The sequence below is a fragment of the Puntigrus tetrazona genome, chromosome 23 (assembly GCF_018831695.1).
Source record: "Puntigrus tetrazona isolate hp1 chromosome 23, ASM1883169v1, whole genome shotgun sequence".
NCBI classification, from domain to species: Eukaryota; Metazoa; Chordata; class Actinopteri; order Cypriniformes; family Cyprinidae; genus Puntigrus; species Puntigrus tetrazona.
The window spans coordinates 16208119-16234851 of NC_056721.1; the positions used below are offsets into that span (position 1 = coordinate 16208119).

Below are 26733 nucleotides of genomic sequence, written 5' to 3' on the forward strand. Positions count from 1 at the left end.
AATTTGAAAAGTATCAAGTTTATATTATTACTTTTATTTGTTTATATTGTTATTTGTTTCATTTATAAAAAAAAAATATATATATTTTAATAATAATTATATATATATATATATATATATATATATATATATATATATATATATATATATATATATATATATATATATATATCCAGTTAAAATAAATACATCTAAATTGTAAATAAAAATTTCAGAGTGACGGTAAGACCCCAAATTACTCGTACGTATCAGTGTGAACAAGTCAAGTACTGTAAAGTACCTCCATTTCAGCCTCTCTTGAAAAACAGACCGTGTCAGTGTTTCGCTCTGAGAAGATGCGTTTGTTAATTAAAACTGTGCATCTAAGCAGTACTGTAAGAACTCACTGTCTCATTATTGCTAATCATTCTCTAAAATGAAACCTTTATTGTTTAACCATTAACATAACATTAACCATCTCAACGGCATTTGGTATAAACAAATCAAACTAGCCTGACAGAGTAGCCTAGAAATTACTGATGTCAGCTCTCCTTAAGAGCCAAGAGTCCTTCAGGATCTCTGGACTCTTACTTAAGATGAGTGTGTGCGTGTGAGAGAGATAGCTGACCTGGGTCCACCCAAGACCGCTCTCTGGCACCAAATATTTGTTATCAGTCTCCACTGAGAGCCTCAGGGGTCGTATAAAGAAGGAATATAGAATTTGAGGGCCACATGGGTGGAGAACACAGTGATGGAGCTGCGGACAATGCAAAGAAAATTTCACAATGTAGTTCAAGGTTGTGTCCCAACAGGGCATTAGAGCAGCACAATGCTGAAAATAAGAGCCAGGAACAGTAATTCCCTACAACACAATCAAATGCTACACTTGGACACTTTGGAAGTCATCTATATTTACCATAAATTTAGAGAAGATTGTGTACACTCTTAAAAATAAAGGCGCTTAAAGGCTTCTTCACAGCCGTGCCACAGAAGAACCACATTTTGTTCCACAAAGAACCTTTCAGTCAAAGAACCATCTCCATCTCTTAACTTTTTGTCATCTGGAGAACCTTCTTTCACCAAAAATAACAGAAAGGTTCTTCAGATGTTAAAGGTTCTTTATGGGAAGATGTTTTGACAAGAATGGTTATTATTAGATTATTATTTTAAAGAGTGAATGTATAAAATCTATCGACTGTATAAATAGAAGTGCGATATTAGAGGTGAAGGTGTGTTTGATAAGGTTTATCCTCCTCAGAGAACAGAAGGTCACTGCATGTCCTTCCACTCCACTTCCTCTCCTGCTGATGCTCAGACGCCGGTCACACTCCTGTTTTCCCAACGACAAGACAGGTTACCATGGTTAAAAACAATTTAAACTTTGTAAGCATTTTGTTGGCCTGCATTTTCTGAGTCAGCACTCAGTGACCCTAAACATTCTGTTTTCGTAATCAGTTATTCTCTGGCTGATTCTGCGCAGAGCTGGTTTAGTAGGAAATATTCTCATATAATGTGTGTATATATATATATATATATATATATATATATATATATATATATATATATATATATATATATATATATATATATGTGTGTGTGTGTGTTGTGTGTGTGTGTGTGTGTGTATGTATATATATAATAGAATTATGGATAATAATTGAGGATTTACATTCTAACTAAATGCATATGAAAAAAACTACATTTTGTTATACATTATTTTTATGAAACCTCTATGTAATATAAAAAAACACAAACATAAAATATTTTCTATAAATTCAGAATAGTTACTGCCAATTTTGCCACTTAAGCATCATTTAAAAAAACGGTTTGTAGAAAAGCAAAACAAAGTAAAATAAAACGCACCATGATAAAAAGTAGTAAGTGCAGGTACACAATACAGCCAGAGACAAGACGCAATAGAATCTATGGATGTACAGTCATGCAGAGACCAAAATAGGTGAAGGAGCAAAGGAGAACTAATCATTATTCATTATAACCCATAAAATGAACGTAGAGACGTACTCGTGATTGAACAGGAAGGGAGAGGTGGTCGGATGGCGACAGAAAGATAGGTTCAGCACCCGTCTCATTGTCGAGGTCAGAGCAAAGGACACAGCAGTGGGGGTCAGCTGAAGTAGCCCATAAAAAAGATAAGGAACAATGAGAGGAACTATAGAATTCTGACAAATTATTATGACACCCCTCCCATAACAAGAACAGCATGATGAAGCAGACGACAACAGCCGAGGACCACGACACACTCTCAGCGTGAGGGGGGCACGAAGGTTAACAAGATATTGTTCTAATGCAATTATTGCATATACAACTAGGGAAATTATACCACAAAAAGATTTCCAGCCAAAGAAAACCACGCTTGTACTATCACATGACACGCTTTATTTTATGCAGTACAAACTGTGCAATGAGATCCAGCTTTCTGTAACGAGAAATGCATGCTTTCCTCGTTTGGCCTTTTAGGCATGTTTGGGCAGTCAGAGGGGAAATACATCCGAGACTCAACGCTTTATCAACGACCAACCACCTGTCAACTGACATCCAGATCGGACTGTAAACACACTCCGGCCAAAGTGAATCACTCTTGTTACTAACATATATATTGTCTGGTTTATCATAACCTGTGTTTTCTTGGAGCGCTGGAGCTACGTCTTGCTATTGAGGGGGGTTCAACACTCCATATCCTCTTCCATTCAGCGCATTGTTCCTTTCACCGCTGATTAATATCTTGTTTAAACAGCCACCAGACGCAACACGCCATCAGCGTGTCCATAAATTCTCCGGAGCTGATGAACACAATAGCTGCATTCCTAGACAAAAAAACTCCACATATCAGAGCATATCTACAGAGACCTGGAGATTCTTGGAATAGGAGATCAAAACAACCGTATTTTTCCTCTTATAATTAAAAATACACCCAAAATGGATACGCTTCACATTTTGGACTATGCCCAATGGTGAAGACATTGCGAAGACATCCCCTCTGGTTGGCTTTTGCTTTGTCTTTAGCAATACGGCCACAGTGACAAAAAGAGCTTACGAAATTAATGTCTAATGCTGATATAAAACGTTTGTGTAATTTGGGAACAATCTGTTAAAGAATGAATGAGATAATTAGTCATAAAGTTCATGCACTTTAGCCATCTTTCCCTCAATCAGATAAAGCACTTATTTGAAGAATTGGACTGGCTTTTCTGTTTTCAAAATATATCAAAATGCATGATTTTTATTTTCAATTATTATATTAATTATTTAATTCTAAATTACTTCTCTTGTTCATATCGCTTTGTCAAAATCTCTGTCAGTCAGAAGAAGTATACTTGTAGTATTATTGGTTTAATATTTTTTGTTAATATTTTAAATTAGATTTCAGTTTATATATGTAATAGTTATTATATGCCTGTATTTGTGTTTTATGCCTTTATTATGCATGATTAGTGTTTTAGTATGTCAGTTTAAACCAAATGAAAATGTCTGATTTGGTATTTTATTTTAGTTTGTGTTTATTTTATTTCAAGTAATACATTATTTTTTTGTTATAGTTAATGATATAATTACCCCTGTTTTGTAATATTGATATACTATTATAGTTTTTGTTTTTAAATAAAAAAGTTTTAAAATGTTAAAATATTATTTTCTGTTTTTACTTTAATATAAGCTAAAGGTATAGTAATGTTTTTATGTTTTTGTCATTTTATTTATTTTCATTATTTTTTTTTTTACTTTTTTAAATTTCATTTACTTATTTCAGGACACATTAAAGACAAATAGGAAATTAAATTAAAATATGACTTGCCAAATGATTAATCATGATTAATCGTACACAAAATAAAAGTTTAGTTTGGATAATATGTGTGTTCTGTGTATATTTATTATGTATATAAATACACACATACATTATATATTTAGAAAATATTTACATGTATAATCTATATTTAAATTCATAGAATATTCATAGACTATAAAAAACATTTAATATATAACATATTTTTCTGAAATATATAGGTGCATGTGTGTGTATTTATTTATATATATATACAAACATACACATACGTGAACAAAAATTTAAATTATATCAATTCATCATTTATATTAAGTGATAAAAAAATACTTGATTGAAGTTGAAGTTTTGTTTTATTCATTTTTTGAAGTAAGTGTGTCAGCAGCCTGTCCAGTCTGAGCCAGCGCAGGTGCGTGGCATTCTGCACGAACCAACAAACAACACGGTCAGGAAGAGGATCGTTCATGCGTCCTAATACTGGGCGATTACCAAAACAAATGTTACAATTATATTGTATTGGTCTTTGTTTGAAGGGTTGGACATTTAGTGAGATTGCGATCTCAGGCACCCGTGACATTGTCTAGAGGTAAAAGCGGCAATGGTTTTGTTGGCTGAGCCAGCACTGGAGTGATCTCCACCACGTTCCCACTAAAACTCAGAGGCTCACCCATTCTTCATTGCAGTTTAAAAACGTAAGTTACTCTACAGACAATAGAAAATACTTGACAATAGCAAATGAAGTATATTCAGTATATTCGACTTCCAAATTGGCACTAAAGCTTCCTCTTAAACTACTCATGTTAAAGATTAAAATTAGCTTTAAATGTATTCACCCTATTTAGAAGGGTTTGTTTCTTCATCAGAACAGATTTGAAGTCATGGATCCTTTGCAGTGAATGGGTGCCGTGAGGACGAGAGTTCAAACAGCTGATAGAAGCAGCACAATAATCCACAGGTAATTCATAAAATTCCAGTCAATCGGTTCAATTCTTGTAAAGTGAAATAAGAAAAAAATCCACTTTAAACTATCCGCCTGTGGACAAAAAGCGAGTAATAAAGCTTCCTCCGGTAAAAAAAGTGTCTTCTTGCATCAAAATTCTGGAATGTTTTGATCTGTGCGTATTTCTCTCGTGATTCAAATGAGACAACTATTTCACTAAAAAAGCAATATTATGATTTGAAGACTTGTATTTTAGCCAGAGGCTATAAACACATACCTTTTAATCCAGAGCTAAGTCGTTTAATTAATTTATCGACTGAAGTTGTATTTGTTGCGTACTTCTGAATGGGTCCCATCAGAATGAGAGTTACGGGTGCCGTCGATGTTTTTAACTATCCTTCTGACGGCACCCAATCACTTCAGAGGCTCGGTGAGCAAGTGCATAATGCTATTTCTTCAAATATGTTCCGTTGAAGAACCAAACTCCTCTACGTGTCGGAGGGCCTGAGCATTTTCATTTTTGGCTGAACCGTTCCTTTAACGAAATGAAAGGACGCGGTACAAGCTTACCAGAGTCATATTGCAGTTTGATCAGCGAGGCAAAGAAAACATATATGATTACGCTTCACAAGGCAGCTTCGGTTCCTCAAAGCCCGAAGAAGTCACTAAAGGCAGGGAGAAATCGACCCCCTCTCGGAAATGACCATCTCTAATAATCAGTAATAGTTGTGGTTTGAGGTTTCACCTTCACCCTGTAAACAATAGCACTTTGATCGTCATGCAGATGTCGCACAGAGCAATACATTGTACACCTTCTACACACCATGACTCCTCATGTCCCAGACATGAAGACGGGGTCTGTTTGAAGAGTTACGGTCATGATGAGGAGGAGGGACTGAGAGCAGGTCTATGTGTTAAAGATGAGAGCCTTCATGTCATTGTTTATTTGGTAAAAAGCCTTTAGCAGTAGGACCTGGAAGACCTAACATTTTTTTAAGAATACATGGAGTGTTCTTCCTAAAAGTAGGATGTTTTTTGCAGTTTGACTTTATCTAAAAAAAAAAAAAAAAAAAAAGACACTGGTGTTCAATTGGCTCTAGCACTTGACAGGAAAATACAATAGTTCCTGATGTCAAATTCCAGCGACTGCTGCTATAAATGAGGGGTTGGGCACTTGTTTAAGTGGGTTGGAGCGGTTTAACGCTGAAGATTATTTACCTTGCTCTCCGAAGAACACTTTAGGACGCGATGAGCGCATCGGTGGCCGTATATAGAAACATATATACCGAGGATCGCTTCAGACAGACGTATGGTACGGAAGACCGGTCTAGAGGGAGAGAGCGGCTCCGCGACAGACTGGCTCAGAGATGCAGCTGCTCTCAGGTGGACTGTCTTCACCTGCTCAAGAAGAGACTGCCCGTGTGCAGCTGGCTGCCAAAATACAAGCTCAAGAAATGGCTTTTAGGCGATATCATAGCGGGACTGACCGTTGGAATTGTGCACATTCCCCAAGGTAAAAAAAAAAACTACCACAAACAAACTTTAATTCACGATATGAAATAGGCTAGAAGAGGAAGAAATGGTTGGACAATGTGAAAAAAAAAGTTGGGCTAGTAAATAATACAACGACTTTGATGAGAGGAACGTATTAACTCGATTTTGGTTTTTTAAACTTATACAACTTTTAAAAGCTTATGTTAGGCTGGCAATTAACGACAAAAAAGTTACAAAAAAAGTAAAACAAAAAAAACCTGTTGTTTATGCGAAATAAATTAGGCTTTAGGCTACATCAAGTAAATTGTGTAGGCTACACATTTTTTCAGAATGTTATGTTTTTAATAATACAATAATACAATTAATACATATTTTGCGAAAAAATGACATTATCAACTTATTAGTTCATATATAAATAAAATCGTAGCCATCATGTTAGAAGAGTTACATAATTTATGTGCCACTTAAGTACACGTGAGTATACGCCTACTAAAGTTAATAATTGCTTTAAACGTTTTTTTTTTTTTTGTTTTTGTTAGACCAGATATCGTGACGATTTCGGTAGATTTAACCTGAACAAAACTATATTTATAAATAAATTGTTTAAATAGCGTGATTTTTTTTTTTTTTTTTTTTTTTTTTTTACTTTTCTTGTCACGTGACAGCAACATGGCGTGTTGGATATACTTTTGTCATTATGAGATTGTTTACCTATTAAATTAACAACAACAATTTCGATTTTATTAACATACTCATAATAAAATTAGCATACTTTGAATCTGAATATTAATGTAGTTTTAGTTCATTAAATGCATCATGTATCTGACCCATATTCAAGACACCTTGAATGATAAATCATCCTGTTTGTTTTCTAGGAATGGCCTTTGCTTTGTTGACATCAGTGGCTCCTGTCTATGGCCTTTACACGTCCTTCTTCCCTGTAGTTCTCTACATGCTCTTCGGCACTGGTCACCATGTCTCTACAGGTAAAAGCCTTTGATTTACCAGAGTTTAACACTGTGGAATAACTGTTTTATTTAAAAACGTGGTTCCGCAAAATTTTCACAAATGTCTTCACCTATCACATATTGAATAAAAATATTACTTGAATATTTACAATGTCTATATTTAATCTGCAACCATGTTTAACCAGTGTCGGTCAACCAAGAACACAAATTTCAAGAGTTTGACTTTTGCAGGCACCTTTGCTGTGTTGAGTTTAATGACTGGTTCAGTGGTGGAGCAACTAGTTCCCATCCCACTCGCCCTGAACTCCAGCAGCCCAGAGGCCGCAGACTTTGAGGCCCAGAGGATTGGGGTGGCATCAGCTGTAGCATTTCTCTCAGGCATAATGATGGTAAGACAATTCTGTTGTGTTTAAACACACAGCATGCGTGTGTTTTAGTTAACCAGTTTGACGAAATGTTAGACTGATAGCATGCTGCCTTGTTTTATTGTCCCAGCTCTGCATGTGCGGGCTCCAGTTGGGTTTTCTTTCCACATACCTCTCGGAACCGATTGTTAAGGCGTTTACAAGTGCAGCAGCCTTCCATGTGACCGTCTCGCAGCTGCAAAGCATGTTGGGATTACGGCTTCCCAGATATGCTGGTGCCTTCTCACTTTTTAAGGTCAGAGACTGTGGAATACATCACTGTAGTATCTCTCATTATTATCAGGCACAAATAAATCAGTAGCTCCTTTTGAACCCACAGACTCTGGCATCAGTGATGGAGAACGTGCCCCACACTAATTTGGCTGAGCTGGTGATCTCCTTGCTTTGCCTGGCTGTTCTGGTTCCAGTTAAAGAGATCAACTCACGCTTTCGAGAGCGTCTGCGCACTCCTATCCCCGTGGAGATCATCACTGTGAGTTTGCACTCCTCAATAGATATTTAGAAGATTTAGAACATCTCTGTGGTGTTGTGTGAATTACAGATAAATAAGCAAATGAACTTTTGTACAAATATTTGTCATTCACCAGACAAGTAGTCCAGTATAAAGACAGTTTCATCATCAACCCTATTTCTACTGTTGTCTGCGTTGTGAAAAATAATCTTCCATTCTCTTGTGGCTACTGCAGGTAATAATTGCAACAGGAATTACATATGCATTTTCCCTGGATTCCAAATATGACATACAGATAGTAGGACATATTCCAGCAGGGTAATATTTTATTTTATTCAAAAACAAAGCAGTTTTTTTGTTTAATGTTGTCTAAGAAGTATCTTATGCTTACTAAGGGCTGTATTTATTTGGTCAAAAATACAGTAAAATAATAATATTGTTAAAAATGATTACAATTTAATTTTTTTATTGTAACATTTCTTCTTATAAATTATAGAATTCAATTTAAAATCTCAATTAATATTTAATTTTTTTTTAAATTTATTTATATATATTTCATTATTATATTAAAGCGCATCTAACCTGCGTTCCATATACAACCTGCAGTTTAACTATAATTTAAAGCTAATTATTTGCTACTTTTCAGCTTCCCTGAGCCACGGCTGCCTGCACTGGAGACGGTTCCACAAATTGCCGGTGACACAGTTGCTATCACCCTTGTTGCTTACGCTGTGTCTGTATCTCTAGCCATGATTTATGCTGATAAGCATGGATACTCCATTGATCCAAATCAGGTAGATGTTCTAAAAGTAATAGTTATATAGCATAGATTTGTAAATATCATCCAAAAAACATTGTTCTTTCATTTTTTTGCTGTAGGAGCTCCTAGCACATGGGATCTCCAACACTGTGTCGTCTCTCTTTACATGTTTCCCCAACTCAGCTACACTGGCCACCACAAACATACTGGAGAGTGCCGGAGGTCACACACAGGTGCTGATTTGTTTGAGATCACCTCCGCTGTTTTTATTCCATGTTAGAAAGCAAGCAATGTTATACAGTAAGGGTCCCGCTGAGATAATGTAATAAATGTTTACTGCAGTACCTTTACTGCTGGAAGTTTAAGTTGACTATTTTTTGATTGTAGGAGTTCAATACAATAATATACTCTTTCTGTACTTCAACAGCTCGCAGCACTGTTCACAAGTCTGGTCGTTCTGATTGTGCTTTTGCTAATCGGACCTCTGTTTTACTTTCTACCCAAGGTAAGACACACAAGCAATGGATTTATCTTCAAATGTGCCATATTTCAGAATGAAACAGTATTTTTCTTGAGAGTATCGCTTTGGATAAATGCGTCTGATAAATGCACCAAAATCAATGTAAATATTGTCTTATGTCATAAGGTAAGGTATTCATTTGGTAACAAAAAATGGCATTCCTGATTTCACGCTCTTTTTAGGGAATTATCAATATGACATTTAACATTACTGTCTCTCTCCTTTCTCTCCATCCAGGCAGTGCTCGCATGTATAAATGTGACCAGCCTGAGACAGATGTTCCTGCTGTTTCAGGATCTGCCAGATCTTTGGCGAATTAGCAAAATTGATTTTGTAAGGTTTTACCACCTTTCATTCCCAGATAAACGCTAAATATGTTTTCTGGATGACATCGAGTCCAACTGATTAATTTCAATTCTTATTATGTATGTTTGAACAGATTGTGTGGCTAGTGACCTGGTTGTCAGTAGTTGTGCTAAATGTAGACCTGGGCCTGGCCATTGGGGTGGTCTTCTCAATGATGACAGTAATATGTCGTACGCAGAGGTATCGTTATGACATTATATGCTCATTTTGTTACAGATTTATTGCATAATTCTGTTTATTGGGTAAAACACTATGACACTTTCCATTATGACATTATCTGTGCTTTCATATATTTACTTATTAAGTATTAATAATTAATTTTGAGCAAGTTTAACTAACTTTAGGAGGAAATTATTATGGTTTTACTGCAATCTGTGGTATAAACACATAAATGAATGAAAAAATATGCGAACAGAGAAGAAAATATAATAGATTGTGAACAAGTATATAAATAAAACCCCCACTGCTAAAGACAGAATAAATTCAGCTCTATACCTGTGAAAAAAATTCTAAGCATGCTCTTCCAAACGATTTATGACCAAAACAACACCATGTCGGAAGCTAGAAATTAGTTTTTGTATAGCAAGCAATAAAATTACTTCTGAATGTATTTGCGGAAGAAATGGATGCACAGGTTTCACATTAAACGTGAATTGTTGTGTAATTTAATATTTTAGTAATAACCAAACTGTCCATGGATTTAGGGTAGTTCTGTATAAATCTAATTAAATGTACGCTTGGATTTCATAAGGGTTTTGAAACATATAACATGTAAAACAAAGGTCCTCTGGGAGAAAGATTGGGAACCACTGAATTAAAGTGTGTGTATCATTCTGGCTGTATAGCGATAATGATATTATCAATCCAAGTAGAGCAGCCCCAGTGAAACGGGGTATTGAGTACATAATATAATTGAGATTGAAACTACCTAATTAGATTTGTGTATTTATCTGCTCTAATAATCATGTTTACTACATCCTTTAATTATTCGTTCCAAAGCTCAGGGGCTGTATAAAAACAGCGAACCAGTATCCCTTACAGACCCCTGTGTTCCAAAACAACCTTCCTCTCCTGGCGGATATGAAATTCACATTTAAGGAAAAGGGGAGATAAAGTTGAGACAAAAAGATGTCCCTGAACTCATAGTAAACTTTCTGTTTTCAGGGCCAACTGCTCTGTGTTAGGAAGAGCTGCCAACACGGAGATTTACAGATCCATCAACAACCATAATAAAGTGAGTCAACAGTCATCATATTAACTTTCTTTTCTTATTACCACACGTAATGTAATTTACTATGATTAGAACTGGGTTTTGTGCTTTTGCAAAGTAAATCTATTAACAGTTAAGCGTTTGTTTAAATCGCATCTATGTTGGGAAACTGCCGATGTGGTTTTACCCTCTTGATTTCTCTGTCACGCAGTGCTATGAAGTCCCCGGTGTGAAGATCCTGACCTACAATGGGCCCATCTACTATGGGAACCGTAGCTTTTTTAAGGCTGATATGGCTCAGCTTCTGGGCCTCACCCCTGAGAGGATACGCAGCCGAGAGAAAGCCCTGAAGGCCATAGAGAAGAGAGAGAGAGAGGCCATTAGCTCTGTAGTAAGATGCTCAATCCATCAACTTATGTAATATGCTCCTCAGGTTTAGTTTATTTCAGCCCATAAAATGTCCCCTGGCGCTTTATGGTTTACATTATGTCTGAATGTTCATATGCTACATTCAGAGCTAAATGCATAATTCACCCAAAAACTAAAAATGTACTTATCCTCGTGATGTTCCAATACCCCTAGAATGTGAAACAAAAAAACGTTTTAGCTTCCACTTGTCATGACGTGTTTTTTTTTTACATTTTTATAGAAATAAAAGACTAAATTAAATCTATTCATTATAAGAAGTGATCATATACCTTCATGTGATCTCAAAAAAAAAAGTTTAATTCATACAGATTCATTTTATGATGCCTTTATTACATTTCTAAAAAAAATTCATTGGAGGGACAGAAACTTGTCAGATATTGTTAAAATATTTAATTTTATGTTTCAAAGATTAGTCTTAATGATTTGGAACAATGTGAGGGAGAGTAAATGATAACAGAATTTTTATTTTTGACTAACCCGAGCCATGTTGCATGTAATTACATAATTAGGATATTGACTATATTACTTGAAAGCTTAATGTTAGCTGTTGCTGTGGTTTTTACTTTACTTGCATTTAAGTTGTTTTAAAATCTAGTGGCTTTTTGCTTTCATAACCTCCGAAAGGCTTTACATTATTATATTAACATGTCTTTGACGTTTTGCAGATTTTCTTCTAACAACAACACGATTACATATTTAAAAAAGATATGTATAACTTTGTTTTCAAGGATCAAGGAGTTACAGACAGTTCATTTTCTTCAAAGAATGACTTGTTCAGATCAGGTGCATTTCCACTTGTTCAAGTAATACCAAAAATAACATTAAATAGTCTTTTATTTTAGTCGTTTCGCACTTTCATGTTTCTTTTTTTTTTTGAATTGTTCACTGCAGAGATGGCTGAGGGTGAAGTCGATGCTGTGTTAATAGACTGCAGCAGTGTCATTTTTGTGGATGTTGCTGGAGCTCGGTTATTCATACAGGTAAGCCGAACTCTATAGGTTTCAACATTGTCATGATTTCTCAATTTTACGGTACTTATATCCTGCCACAGATGTGCATGGAGTGCCAGAAGATAGGGGTACGGATATACCTGGCTAACTGCAATGGTGAGATTTCGCATATAATGTATGTTTAAACAATCTTCTAAAAGAATTTCCTGAGAGTTATATTTTCTTTCTCTTGTAGAGCGTGTACTGAAGATTCTCACATCCAGCGGGCTGATGAACTACATGAATCCTCAGCATATTTTTGTCACAATCCATGATGCAGTGGTCCACATACAACAGCAGCGGGTATGATGCAAAACCTTAATAGATATGATTGTTTATCTCAACAAAGCAGCATATTATATGTGCTCAACTGTAGCATTATGGCACAATTTCCTTCCCATTTAAGATGTCATTGTTTTGTTTGACAGGAGAAACCTCCTGAGAATAACACAACGGTATGGGTGTGATCTGTCTGACACAAAGTAATACAAAACTGAGACTCAAAACAGGACCTAAAGAACCAGTTGGTGACTTCAAGTGTGTCAGAGAAATGACTTTATGAATTTATTTCGACTCAAGATGCTGTGATGAGTTTGTCAGGGCTATCAGTGGTTGTTTTAAAGGATTGCAGCTGTAGTGGCTGCTGTTTTCATTACATGCTAGACCTGTTCATGCCAAGACAAATGTTCTGTGTGAAAATTTATTGCCATAAACATTTTAATTTGAATGAATGATCAGTAAAACGGTCATGTTATCAATGCAATTGAATTGTTTATGAAGAGGTGTTCTAATCTCTTTTTTGTTGCACTGGTAAAAAAAAAGATTAATCTTTAAGATATATGGTTTTTGTCAGTTGCCCAGAGCCACAGTTGCCAGATTATTTTGCTGATTGGCTGTTACAAGCTTAGCTCCCTTGTCTCTGTACTCTTATATTTGGTGTTGGTTAATACACACTATAGTAAATGCAACAAATCTGAATGGTTGTTTGAAAACAAGTATATATCGTTTGACTTATTTCCTTTGCCATGACAATGATCCGGCCTCAGCATTGCCAACCATGATTAACAGTAGTATTAACAACATTTCTAGCCCCGCAAACTCCACGTGTGGGCAAAAAATATCAAATATGGTTATTTTGTTATGTATGTATGAATCATTTCAAATGATCAAAAGTGGCTGAATATGTTTGGCCCTAAAAAATGACTAATTTTTTAATGAAAATTGATGTTCTTATCTTTTATCATCTATTACTTTGAAAGTATACATAAATGGTGTACATGTTACTAAAATGTCCTTCCATGAGCTATGTATTATTTATGCAATATTCATATTTCTGGTAATGGTAAAAGATTACAAAGAGACCAAACCAAGAAATAATTATCTTTGATTTAATTTGAAAGAAACATTTTCTCTTTCACCGGACAGTTTATTTTTCTTTTCACAGTCATTTAAACCGCATTTATAAAATAAAATTCCGATTTCTTTTTATTATATCCTGCTTGCCTCTATTTTTTAATCAAAGTTTGGTGATTGCATAAACTCCTAGTACCTCTTATAACCTGTTAGTGCCTTGACCTGATAAAAAATACTGTTCAAACACAGACTCAAAAAGTCTCAAATCATTTTTCTGTTTAATGTTTGATGTCTGCATTTTGGCTGTGATATTTCAAAGACCACTCTCAGGAGAACACCAGTTTTTTTTCTTTAAAGCTCAAGAAATAATACACTAATTGGCTGAATGGAAATCAGCCCACATTCTGGTGCACAGGACTGCCCAGCTACCACTGCTGGCGTCTCACAGACACGCTGGGCGTTGGGTGTTACACAGACGGCTTAAAAATAGTCATTTTTTAAAATGTTGATGTGATCTGATAATGGTTTTTATTTGCTTTATGGAGACCAGTGCCTTAAAGTGTAAGGGATATTGTTATTGTGACTTTATTGATCTGTTAAATTTACTGAAAAAAATACTTGAATTACAGCATAATCGTATTGTGGTTCAACAGAAAAAGAATCTAAACAAATAAATTAAGGGAGTCTGGGGAAAGCTGTGTCAAGGAAAGAGCTTTTTTTCTGGCTCTTACTGGTGGAGTTTAGGATATGTTTCTATTAATAAATTACTTATAAAAATTAACCTCCGTTGAAAAATAGAGATAGAAAAACCCCGTATGTGCCAGCTCTGAAACTTCCTGTCAACCTAATGGACGCGCTGATGAGCTGGCGCCATCTTGTGCCTTGAAAAGGAAGTGCCCCATTTAATAAATATATATATATATATATATATATATATATATATATATATATATATATATATATATATATATATATATAGATACATATATACCAATTGTTACCAATTTTTTTTTTTTAGCTAACAGGGTAAGACGCAATGCCCATAATGATGATGCATCAGCCAACCTGTTAATTTAAAAAAAAAAATTAGTTTGCATAATAGGCTACAAAATGTAAAATTATTCTTATGAAAAGAAAGATACTCAAATAGTCTAATTATTTTCTCTCTTCAAAATAAAAACATCAAAACGTCAATGAATCCATCATTAACACGTATGCACAAAAAAAACCTTTGGTTTTCAACATAATGTCATATAACACTTTTCAGGAATGACAAAATTACATCAATCAATACAAAGACACGAGTAACAGCCCTATCTATTCATGTCCTTTCTGGCTTTGTTTGAGGGCGTCTGCAATGAAAGTGCTTTGCAGAAGTTTAGCCACTCCATATTATCAGTCACTGGTGACACATTTAAAATGATTCTTGAGATAATAAAGATCGTATTCACTCATAGAGGTATCGTCAGCGGAAGTATAGCGGAACTTTGAATAGGCCTTGTCGTTCTCAGACTGTCCCCATGGAAACATCGCCTTGATCTTCGACGCATGGCTGATGATAATATCGTCACAGGAGCCCACGTGGAGGGAGCCGAGCCCATCAATAAAAAATGCTAAAGAAAAAACCAAAAACGTCGTTGTAACGCACACGTGTCAAACACATGCATGATCTGTTTTGCATCAGGGCTCTTACCTAAATGGCCAACCCGAGGCAGACGCGGGTCAAAGCCCACCTGTCGTATCTTTTCTGTGCGAGCCATGAAGAAATTGATGACGGCATCTGCAACTACACAATTGGGAAACCCCTCCATGCCGTGGTGGAACCCCGTCCTTATGTGTAAGCAATCCCCCTCTTCATCCCCGGCGTCTGTGGAGATGATGTGTCGATAGGTGGCAGTGTATCCCGTCACTTCTCTCACAGCTCCGCCCACCTCACGGACACAAACCCAGGAAGCGTTTTTTAATCTATTTTTACATTTAATAAGAACATTTATATTAGTTTTGTCTGACATAGCTGTTAACTTCATCATGGCACTGTTTGGTACTCATCAAAAAATATGCAAAATAACTCAACTCAAACTATGCAATTTTTATAATAAGAAGAATAGTGATGTACAGTGATAGAATTGCAAGGTTTAGCTACTAGTCATATTTTTTATAAATAGTACAACCACATTTAAAAGATTATTTGACACAGAAATGCAAATATATTTCTATTAATCTATCTGCATTGCTTGAACATCCAATTCAATTAAGAAATTATATTTTCTCCCATTCGAAAAGTAATCTTATGGAGCGGCAAAACATTACTTAAAATTAAATAATTAAGTAAATATATATATATATATATATATATATATATATATATATATATATATATATATATATATATATATATATATATATATATATATATATATATATATTGGTATATAAATAAACCACAAGAATGGATTAAATTGTTAGTACATAAGTATGATTAAATAAATGCACAAATAAATACATCATTTTCAGGGTTACTGTTTTTGTCATGTAAATGTATTAACAAAATAAAAAGCACTTTTAACATAGTACCTTTGTATTGAAAAAAAATGATTTACTTGTAGCACACTTGAGTGTAGTATTGTATGAAAGATGGTTTTAAAAGTGCTACGAGTGGTAACTAAATATATTTTCAAAAACAAAAATAGTATGTTAAAAGTGTGATTTAGTTCATATTCATGGTGTCTCAAAATAGCACAGTTGAATACACTTAGATGATCTTAAGTTCAACATAAGTAGTACTAAAGAATGATTTTTAGTACATTAAGTAAAACACAGCACCTTAATCACATTATGGAAGTGTTTTTTACCTGGGAATTGTTAAGCGTGAAAGTTGCGATGTTTCTTCTTAATAAGTGAATAAAACTGGTTTTGCTTTGTTTCATACAGTTTATCCATATTGGATTTTGTTTGAATATGCTTGTGTGTGTCATCTTCTCTTGCTTCCACGATTGTCGTTGCCATGTTTGTGTACGTACATGTGGGGTGAGTTGCTATTGTGGTGTCGGCGTGTTTGTTTTGGAGCTTTCAAATACTAACATCATATGGCAAAAATAGCTTAGTGCACCTTTACATTAGACTTTGTGCACTGCAGAAAGCAGCGCTCACCATTTAAGCTTTATGTTTGGAACAGCATCACCAACACTCTACGAAGTAGGCTACATTTCTGCTGCAAACATTAAATGTGACTTATGCTGAATCAGGTATGATTTGTAGGAATCTGACAAAAAGGCTGAGCTACACTTAAATACTGTAATTCTCTATGTAGCTAACGGGATCACTTTTATTTGTGTAATACATATGTAAGTCAGCAGCAGAGTGAGAAGCAACTGGATAAAAAGGTAGGCCTACTCCTCTCAGGCAACATGCAAATAAAGATAATTTTAGATGTTTAATAACTATTCGGAGCATTGGGATTGCTTGAAGAAGATTTATTCAACATTCTTTTTAAACCCTTTTTTTGAAAATGTTGATTCATTCAGAAACAAAACACCTGGGATTTGAGCATGAGCTCATGATCTGTTGTTTCAACTGGCTTGGTCGGTTAGCGAAACAGCGCCTGCTGTGTTTTACTGGAAGACGTGGAACCACTGTCACTGATGTGGCAGAGTATAAAACAGACTAGCAGCTGGAAATATGGACTTGTTGATATTCTGTAATAAAATACAAATGGTTTATGGCCTCTGTTTAGAACATCGTTGCACTATTATTTCCCGTGAGAAACGAGACAATTCATTTAATGTGTGTTGACATTTTCTGACAACCAACATGTAAAGCATGGCTGAAGTAATACACGGGTATGTTTAATTTACATTTGATTATTTAGCAGACATATTTATCCAAATGAGGAACGTAGAGCATTCTGTCATAGAGAGCCACCAGTATTCATTGTTAAAGAAGCCAGGTATAGTGAAAGCTACACTAGTATACAAGGCAGAGCACAGAAAGAAGTAGATTGTAAAGGGTAACAGATTTCAGTACCATCTAATGCTGCCCCCTCCTTGTCTCGGTTGCTAGTGCTTTTGTATATCTGTAGTAGTTTTTTGCATCGGAGCAAAATGCTTTATTTGATAATAAAAAAATAAAGCTTAGACATCCCCATAGTGGATACTGGTAACATTAAAGCCATTTTACGTAAAATAGAAATAAACTTTGGTAACATCTAATGTTGCTTTGTCGGGTTTTAAAGAGTGGGTAATAAGCCTTTTTTATGAAATGAAGGGGATAATGGATTTCTAAGGTATGAACTGATAAAATGGCACCATACTGTATATAAAGGTCATGTTGTTTTGTTAAAACCCTGAGATGTCTTTAAGGTTAAAGGGGTCATATGACCTTAATTAGGTCCCTAAAGTTGCAAAGACTAAAATGTTGAAACCAAAGAGATATTTTTTTATAAAAGTTAATAGCTTGTTTAAACATTTCCGTGACTTTTCTACATCGCACAGTGGGTTTATTTTCATGACCCCAACCAGATGTTTACGCAAAGAAAGAAGACGAGCTATCATTCTCACTGTAGTGTTTTTAAATATTGTGACATAATTTTGAGACTATATTGCCCATCCCTACCAAATACACAAAATATTGTTATTTTTAGCAACATCATATGATCCCTTTAATGCTTCTCCAATGACTACACGTCCATGAATGAGCAAACAGTTACTCACAAATTAAGTAATTAAGTGAACTCACCATCACAAGTTGCTTATCTAAAAGGAGGTCCTGTCTGTTTATAGTGATAGGTTGCACACTGCAACTATACGCTAGGGAAACTATTGCTGCAAGTTCATCAGTCTTCCTTACTACCAGAAACATGTTTACTGCACATTTCTGCGTCTATGCAAACATAAGCAATGTTACATTCAATAAAAACACACTTTAAGTAAAAATACACAGAAAACTATATAAACATACAAATACATTTATGAATTAGATAATTATGTATACAAAAAACAATGTCGTGGCGCTTGTTCAGGCATTTTAACCAAGCTGCAGCTGCATGATACCCTTGCTTTCTTTGCATCCTACAATTTTAAGTTGTCTTTGAATCTCATTTGTTTGCCGCCATGAACGGAGCAACACAAAAGCCTTGTGTTATGCTCTGTGGAATGATTTTACACTAGGTGCGAACTCCTAGAGAGCTCGGCTCCTCTAAGTAAGACATGGGCTTCCCTGAAAACGTGATTTGTGAAATTTTGGTGGGTCTCAAATATATTGACAATCTTTTTTTATGTATTGTGATCATCATGGATTATTATGTTTAAAACAGCAAAAAATGGTGTTTCATTTAGGCACGACGATTTAAACCGAATTCACTTCAGTAAAGATAACTATGCTATTCTTGTCATGAGTGTCAAGATGTGGGTAGATGTGTGTTTTAAAACTCTGTGTGACTTCTAATTGAACAAAGGAATTATGGTATTTTTCTGTAGCCTAGAGTAATGCTTTGTTTATAAACTCTTTGTGGATGGCTGTTTGGTGTTTCTCCTATCAATTTGTGTCGATAAAGTAGTGCATACACTTTATCTCCCCCCTCCAGTCTATGCATCCCTGCCTCAGCTGAATTAATCTTATTCCCGGTGGGGATAAAAAGTTTGACCAAGTCCCGTTCTGAATCAAATGATTCCGCGATACGTGATCTGATTAATTACAATCTTTTTTAGTAAATTGTGATTGTGAAGCGTTTAATAAAATGACACCCATTTACTTGCCTTAAAAGATGAGATTTATGATGTGAAATTTTGCCTTGTTAACAGATTATTATCATTAGGTTAGGCTATAATGAATGTATTTGTACAGACCTTTGATCGCATTCTTATGTCCCAAGTTGTGTTTTTACAAATTTCAATATACCAGTAGCCATACTGGTAGTGGGTTTCGGTAGCCAGTCAGGTCACCACACAGCCCTCCCCCCAACCACTTTGGACTAAATATACACCTGTGTAAGAGCACACTTCTCTTGCATAACCGCAAACCCTCTTATGAGGAACTATACTTTTTTTGCCATCTGCAAGAGAAAACCACAGCAGCATGACACAGATGCACAGTAAATTTCATCCAGTCAAAGACATTTCGCAAAACTATTTTTTATCAGTCCTGTTTTGAAATCACAAGAGCGTGGGCTACGTGGGGGGGGGATGACGTTATTTAGATCCTAATCGTTTGTCATTATTTCACATATCGCTTCACTTTACATTTAAAAACACGGCTGGTCGGAACAGACTGTAATTTTTGCACATTTGTCTTGGTATTAAAGGTGACTGAAAAGACTCTCACCAGATCCAAAGTTGTTCTCTCCAAAATATCCACCATTTTTTCCAGCTTGGTGCTTGAGGTGAAAATAAAGTCATCATCCACCCAAAGCACATATTTGGTTGCTACCTGAGAGACGGCCAGGTTGAGGCCAGCAAACCAGCCCTGTAATGAGAATGGACAGCACTTTAAATCTATTAGTCCGGTATAATACATACATAATAGCTCGAATAGCTTTTGCTGAGTTTGCATGAAAAAATATAAACTTAGAACATCCATACCTTGCCAAAGGGCATGATATAATGTTCAATGTAGGGTCCAGATACAGGTTTAGGCTCCTCTGTGTCATCAGCTATCACTATAGTTATAGTGGGGTAGAACCGTCGAATGCTATTGATCAAATCCTGAAGTTTATCATAGCGTAGAAATGTTTTCGTGGCAATTGTGACAAGAGTGTTTATATTGTATTCTGCAAGAAGGATAAAAATGAGTATCGTAAAATAAAATTTTATAGTGAATGAAATATTTATTATATGTGTTTTACCATTTTTGGGTCCAGGATTATAGAATTTAGGCATTGGTGGATGTCTGATCTTAACAGTAAAGGAGGCATGGAATATACCTGCTTTGAATTGTACTGCAATGTATAAAAGTACAGTGTTATGTTTTTAAAAAGGCACAACATAGACTGCTGAATAAAGAGATAAGCCTGCATTACAGCACAAACAAAATTTAAATAAATACCTCTCTAGTAATCTAGTAATCTCTAGCAGGTTTTTTTTTGATAGTTTCATTATATAATTAATCAGCTCTATAAATCCCTGTGCCATTACAACATCAGCACCTGTTATATGAGACGACAGAGAATATATGCTGGCCGGATAATGAATATTTGACTTGAACAAACAATTATCTATGCAGTTCTACAGTACGTCACAAAAGGTCATTCTGAAGCGTTTGCTCAATACTGCAGTTTGTAGATGGAGTAGAGATTCAGATGGCAAACCCACTAATTTACTCCAGTGAACAAAATAATACATTGCTGTTGTTTGCCTAACTCAAACACCTGCTTTCATTATTCTTTATTGCTGATTTTGAGTTGTAGTCACATTAAAGAAAACGGCCAAAATATAAAAGTGATATTTACATATCTAAATTAATTTTATACACATTTTTTTACTTCGTGTTCAGTTCACTGAAGTCTCTACTCAATCAATGGTGTGAAATCTGCCCTAACAAATTGTTAACTCAGTTTTACTGAGTAGATTCTATAGGTTTGTTTTTTGTTCTGGGGTCTTACCTATGTCTGCTGTGTTGGGATGGAACCGTGTGTTTGTGTAGGTAACAAGCTCTAGCTGTCTGTTCAGGGAAGCCAGTGATTTGCTTAGAAATCTAATATGCATCTCTCCTTCCCCTTTGACTTGCACTCCATCCACCAGCGCTGCTGTATTAAATGTTCCCATTGTAGCAATCAGATCTACCTGCAAGATATTTTTTATATACTGTATAAAAAAAACAATATGACTATCCTGTTCTTTGATAAATATTAGTTTGTCAATCCCTCAGCGAGGAAGCTTTGTTTGAATCACATCCTTATTTAAGGGATAGCTCACTTTGCTCATTTCAAACCTGTGTGCTGTTATTTGATTGTGTGGAACACAAAAAACAATTAAGAGTAATTCTTTACAAATCTCAAAATATTCCATACAACGGCTTGTAGTATCTATAGGCTATCAAGACTGAGCTCACTATTGAAACGCGTTGATTAATACAGAATGTCTGTCTTTATTACAGACAGTATCAAGATAAAGGATGTAACAGTATGTTGGTTTACAACATGCAGAGATTTATTAATACTTGATGTCTTTCTTTGGCCAGTTACAGACTGGGTCATTGGACCAATCAGGGCATAGTAGCCGCGTGTAAAAAAGGGGTTTGGAAAGATATTTTTCTCCAAAAAATCCAATAGTGTGCACTTCTCAAAATATTTGTTGAATTTCAGCGTCATTTTAAATTGGCTCCTATACATAATAACCAACCTTTTCAGATTCCTTATTCTCTTTCTGGAAAAAGAAAGGTCTGAAATGCTTTGAAGATATTTTCATGAAAAATGTGTTCGTACATTTTATAGATTATCCTCATCATTTAATCTGCTTCCCTCTCACATATTTTGTTACTTTTAAGTTAGGCACTGTGCCTCCTCTCTGTTCTCTCGTTCCCCCTCCCTGCCTACAAAGTCTCCAAGGGAAGAGGCATTTGAACTTAATCCTCATATTGGTGGAATTATTTTGTCGAAGGATGACTCTCATTACATTAAGATTATCAGGGTTTGAGAAGAGTAACTTGACTTAAGAATATGTGACTGTTACACATCACCCTGGACTGCATTTCCCATCATCCATTGCATTGATTGCACACAACTGTCACACAACAATCACACACACTATTTAACACCAGTTCCTGCTCAGATCACAGAGTATTGTCTAGCGTTTAGCGCTCTTCTAGTGTTAGCTACTTTACCAAGCCATTATGTGTTCTGTTTAGTCTTCTGTATTGTTCTGTGTTTGTCACTTTCCTAGTGATATCTGCTTCTAGTTCAGCCTGGTTATATGTTTGGGTTCAGTTTTGGGGTTTGGAATTTTGAAATTCTCAAAGTTTTGTCTTTTGTGTGTCCATCTGGGATTTCTTGTGTTGTCTTGTGAAGCACGTGGCTTGTTTTTATCACCGGCTGCATGCTTCTGTGTTATGGGCGTTCATGCGGGGAGAGCTGTTATTGAGAGCATGTTCATCTCATGCTTTGTGTGGGCTTTGTTTTGTTTGTGCCATGTGCTCTGTCAGTTGCCTTAACCTAGACCCTTATTTAACTTGATTTATTTGCCCAACCTGCTTTTCTTTATTACACTTCTTTTCTGCTCCTTTATGCTCCCTGTGTCCTCAGTCTTGTGCCAGATTGTTGGTTAAACACAGCATGCTGAGCTCTACATTTGAGTTCTCAATCATCCCTTACCACAAAACTTGACAGTCTTTTCATAATGAAATAGATCTTTATAAATAGTCTTCTGTAGCAAACTTCATTACACAAAAATGTCATTATTGAAGCATAAAGAATGATTCTATACTTACCAAATAAGGGCCCTTTCTGTATATTTGGTTCAGACTTAAACCTTAAAAACACAATTACAGACTTTTATGTAAGATTTTGCTTATGTGCTTTAACTTGTAAAGGATATAGCTTATATGCTTAGCAAAAAGTGTTTTTATTGGTCATAATGGTACAGTTTGGGGTTAAAAGGGCTATTGTGAGCACTTTATGTTAAAATGGAAACGTATATAAAAACATATTTTTGTTTTCTCTGGAATAAAACATTTAATTATGTGTTATATATTTCAAGAATGATGCAATTTTTACAGTTCTGACGCATTTCTGATTCTAAATGTCTCTAGCAAGTTCACAGTAATATTTTATGATTTCTACCAAGGGCGACCTAGTGGAGAGGGAACAACCAGACGCCCACTTAAGCGTAGACTATTTTCTTACCAACGTTTTGGCTGGTAGCCATTTTCAAGGTTTTTCAATGATACCTTGAAAGTGGCTACCAGACGAAACATTGGTTAATAAATAGCCTATGCTTAAGTGAGTCTGGTTTGTTTCCTCTTCACTGGGTTTCAGTTTTGTCCTACAACCTGCACCTCAACAGGTGTGAATCTTCTCTATCTTCTTCACGAGGGGGACAAAAACACAACTCCTTATGAAACACGAGAGAGACCCCAAAACTCGAAACACACCTCAGCAAAGTAAATGGTTCATTCTGAATCGACCAAAAATAAATCGAATTGATCAGTGGACAAGCTAAGCAAATGTGTTTTTACATTTAAATTGCATTTTACCAGGAATAAGGATAGTCCTTGTTGGTCTGACCTCCACACCCTGCGTAGGGTACTGAAGCGGGCTGTTAGCTTCAGCTAAGATAAGTGAGTCTGCAGCTGTATACATCCTAAATGGAGAAAACACTACTAATTTAACAGCAATGTATTAACGTCATTCCAAATCTGTATGAATCTCTTTCCAAGCAGAACAATAAATATATATTGTACAAGGCAATTTTTTAGAAAGCAGAAATGTGATTCATCACCTCTTATGGAAACTTTGATACTCTTTTTTTCTGTATTGCTTTGCTTTTTGCAGGTCTGAATCCTGGAAGGACGCATTTAGCTGGGTAGCTGATATTTGAGGAAACAGCAACTGAGCGAATGGGAAATGAATGCGTGGTTTATCGCCTTCACAAACACACCCATTATTGGCAGGACCCCTGGTTGAAAGTTAAAAGCATATTTGACATCGTTCTAAAATCCAGCCACACATGACATCCTTCATTCAGTGTACTTACAAAAAACATTTTACTGCTTTAAGTGCAAATACGGAGGTTATTTGCAGTAGAACTGAATTACAACATATATTTGAGAGTGAAATTGCATGGTGGTAAAATCTGCAATAAACTGATCAGGAACTGGATATCCCTACTCACTTTGACAGGCTGTCTTTGATATGGAAAGGAATATGGAAATCTTTAGGGTTCATGTTTTGTATCCTTTCCTCCAGCAGCACTTTTAAAGAGTCTGGTCTTTGTAGCACGTCTGTCGTCGTAATCGTGTATGAATTCCAGTGGTGAATGAGCCTGGCAGTGAGCGGCAAGATCACCAACAAAACTGCCACTGCTTTCTTTTTTACAGAACACATAATTGCCTGAAGCGCCTAAAGACAGAAGGGAGGTATTGGGAATTACACACCAATTTATACAAATTATCTTCTGGACACAGTTGACATTACTGCCAGTTATAATAGTTCACAAGTCTAAGCCCTGCTTTGCATTCATCTTGCATTGTGGTCGATAAAGAATTCTGTGTCTCAAAGGAGATGATTAAATCCAGCAAACCAACTGCAGCGTCAGTTGAAATGCAAAGCAAGGACCTGGTGGATTTCCGTATATTTGTGTTCCTCTTCAGTGTCAGAACTGAAACTTTGTCAGCTGGAAAGCGGTGTGGCTTAAAATTCAGTGGTTGCCAATCTCATATTCCTCTATTCATTTTCTACCTGTCTATACCCAAACCGAATGGTTTAAGCAAAGCCATTTCCTCAAATGGATTAGCTCATTGTTTGAGCACGAGAGGTGTTTTTATTCTGCCTTTGGACAGTGCAAACAATGCGGAGTTCACCATCTGGCTACCTAGAAGCAAAAGATCTGTCTGGTTCAGCTTAGCCAAATCTGACCTATGAAGACAGCAGAGGGTAGTCAGGACTGCTGAGCAAATCACTGGTACAACCCTCCCCACTCTCCAAGAACTGTACTCATCCAGAGTGAGCAACAGGGCTAAGAAAATCACTCTGAACCCCTCACATCCTGCGCACACCCTTTTTAAACTCTACAGAGCCCTGAGCACCAGAACGACCAGATACAGGAACAATTTCCCATGTCATGAACACTTGACAATGCACACAACACTATTATATATTATGCGTGGTCTGTACATTTTGGGAAAAAATATTTGGCTGAAATAAAGCCATAAAACTCATACTTAATAGTTCTGCATAAGACTTTGGATTAACCAATCTTGTAGCCTAGAACATTTACTTTAAAATTATGTGAGAATTATTCTGCTTACTCCTTCACAGAAAACAATATATTGATTTATATTTTAGTTTCGTGATTGAAAGCCTGTATGCGGGGGGAGTGACAATGGCCATTAATATTCAGTGACTCTCACCTGAGGGGCAAACTGTGCCTTAGGGGCAGGTAAGAAAAATGTGAGAACTTAAAATTAGTTGTATTTTATTTACAAGACAGTATGATTAAAACATGCATACCATACAGGCCATTATTGAGCACAACCATCTAAACACAGAGATGTGAACAGACTTTGAGCTCTTCCTGAAAACTGTTCAACAGAATGTAAATGAGTGTCAGGTTACAGGTCGTGCCAGCAGCATAGTAATAATGAACAACACCTTCTTCCTAGCCTATATGTTTGTATACAAGCGTTTTTAATTCTACTATCGTTATTTTTATTGTAATTGATTTAACCTCTAATGCAGTCTATGAAAACGAATGAAATGTTAGATCATCATTTACCCGCCCCCCAATCTTATAAGGTGTGTACATCCAATAATATATATATAAAAAAATGGTTTGTAGAACATTGCCTTACCCTAAAATTGGGAAAATCCAAAATCCATTTAACTGGCTCAGGTTCAAAGACGCTTGTGGCAAGAGTCAAAACGAGGACGTGAATCCCCTGATGCTCGGATAATCAGTCAATCAATTGGATGTAGCGTATTTAGCAAGCACTGATGAGACGTACGTTATCCAGTTGTAAAAAAAGAAGAAAAAGGTTAGAAAGCACTAATTACACATGTTCAGTAGGTATAAGTAACCGGATATAAAGCGTTATGCGGAACATGAGCAAGGTGCACCGCTGTCGGCTGCTCTGTTAATCTGTAGGAGGGAAGAATCGTTTTAGCTGTCGTGTTGCTTCATAGAGCGTCCGTAGATACTTAGATAGTTGCTTATGAACTTTATTTTGCATTGCACCTTTGAGCACAGTGCAACAATTTTTAAACACATATTTCATGTTATGTTATATATTACATTATATACATATATAACACATATAATGTTATATGCAAAATGGCAAATATATTAGCAATATAGTTAAGCATTTTTATTTATGAATGCAGCTATTGGCCCTGTAGTCGAACTGTCA

The 26733-nt window shown here is 35.7% G+C and overlaps 2 protein-coding genes across 3 annotated transcripts; one reads left to right on the forward strand and one right to left on the reverse strand.

Annotated features, from left to right (window-relative positions):
- The first annotated feature begins 5837 nt into the window (after positions 1-5837).
- On the forward strand, positions 5838-13928 carry slc26a10 (solute carrier family 26 member 10). Its single transcript, XM_043225553.1, has 18 exons — positions 5838-6228; positions 7085-7195; positions 7409-7566; positions 7673-7837; positions 7922-8074; positions 8289-8371; positions 8700-8847; positions 8933-9046; positions 9241-9318; positions 9571-9666; positions 9773-9879; positions 10864-10933; positions 11121-11300; positions 12067-12121; positions 12230-12318; positions 12390-12444; positions 12524-12630; positions 12756-13928. The coding sequence occupies exons 1-18, from the start codon at positions 5964-5966 to the stop codon at positions 12792-12794; spliced, it is 2073 nt and encodes a 690-aa protein (XP_043081488.1). The 5' UTR covers positions 5838-5963; the 3' UTR covers positions 12795-13928.
- Positions 13929-14690: 762 nt separating this feature from the next.
- Positions 14691-26456, reverse strand: b4galnt1a (beta-1,4-N-acetyl-galactosaminyl transferase 1a). 2 transcript variants are annotated; one of them, XM_043225543.1, is made up of 11 exons: positions 26179-26456; positions 24501-24727; positions 24108-24284; positions 23863-23969; positions 23098-23138; positions 21275-21455; positions 20519-20611; positions 20256-20443; positions 19999-20139; positions 15374-15611; positions 14691-15293 (listed from the first exon to the last, which is right to left on the reverse strand). In XM_043225543.1, the coding sequence occupies exons 2-11, from the start codon at positions 24710-24712 to the stop codon at positions 15076-15078; spliced, it is 1596 nt and encodes a 531-aa protein (XP_043081478.1). In that variant the 5' UTR covers positions 24713-24727; positions 26179-26456; the 3' UTR covers positions 14691-15075. The 2 variants fall into 2 exon arrangements, with proteins under 2 accessions (XP_043081478.1, XP_043081479.1); XM_043225544.1 differs by lacking the exon at positions 20519-20611.
- Positions 26457-26733: the final 277 nt, after the last annotated feature.

Excerpts from the sequence above, each read along its gene's own strand:
- slc26a10 (XM_043225553.1), top strand. The coding sequence starts at position 5,964 with ATGAGCGCATCGGTGGCCGTATATAGAAACATATATACCGAGGATCGC. Across the intron at positions 7,196-7,408 it reads TGGTCACCATGTCTCTACAG|GCACCTTTGCTGTGTTGAGT; the intron begins GTAAAAGCCTTT and ends TGACTTTTGCAG. Across the intron at positions 9,047-9,240 it reads GTGCCGGAGGTCACACACAG|CTCGCAGCACTGTTCACAAG; the intron begins GTGCTGATTTGT and ends GTACTTCAACAG.
- b4galnt1a (XM_043225543.1), bottom strand. The coding sequence starts at position 24,712 with ATGTGTTCTGTAAAAAAGAAAGCAGTGGCAGTTTTGTTGGTGATCTTG. Across the intron at positions 21,456-23,097 it reads ACAGAAAGGGCCCTTATTTG|GTAGATCTGATTGCTACAAT; the intron begins GTAAGTATAGAA and ends AATATCTTGCAG. Across the intron at positions 15,612-19,998 it reads AGAGAACAACTTTGGATCTG|GTGGGCGGAGCTGTGAGAGA; the intron begins GTGAGAGTCTTT and ends TGTGTCCGTGAG.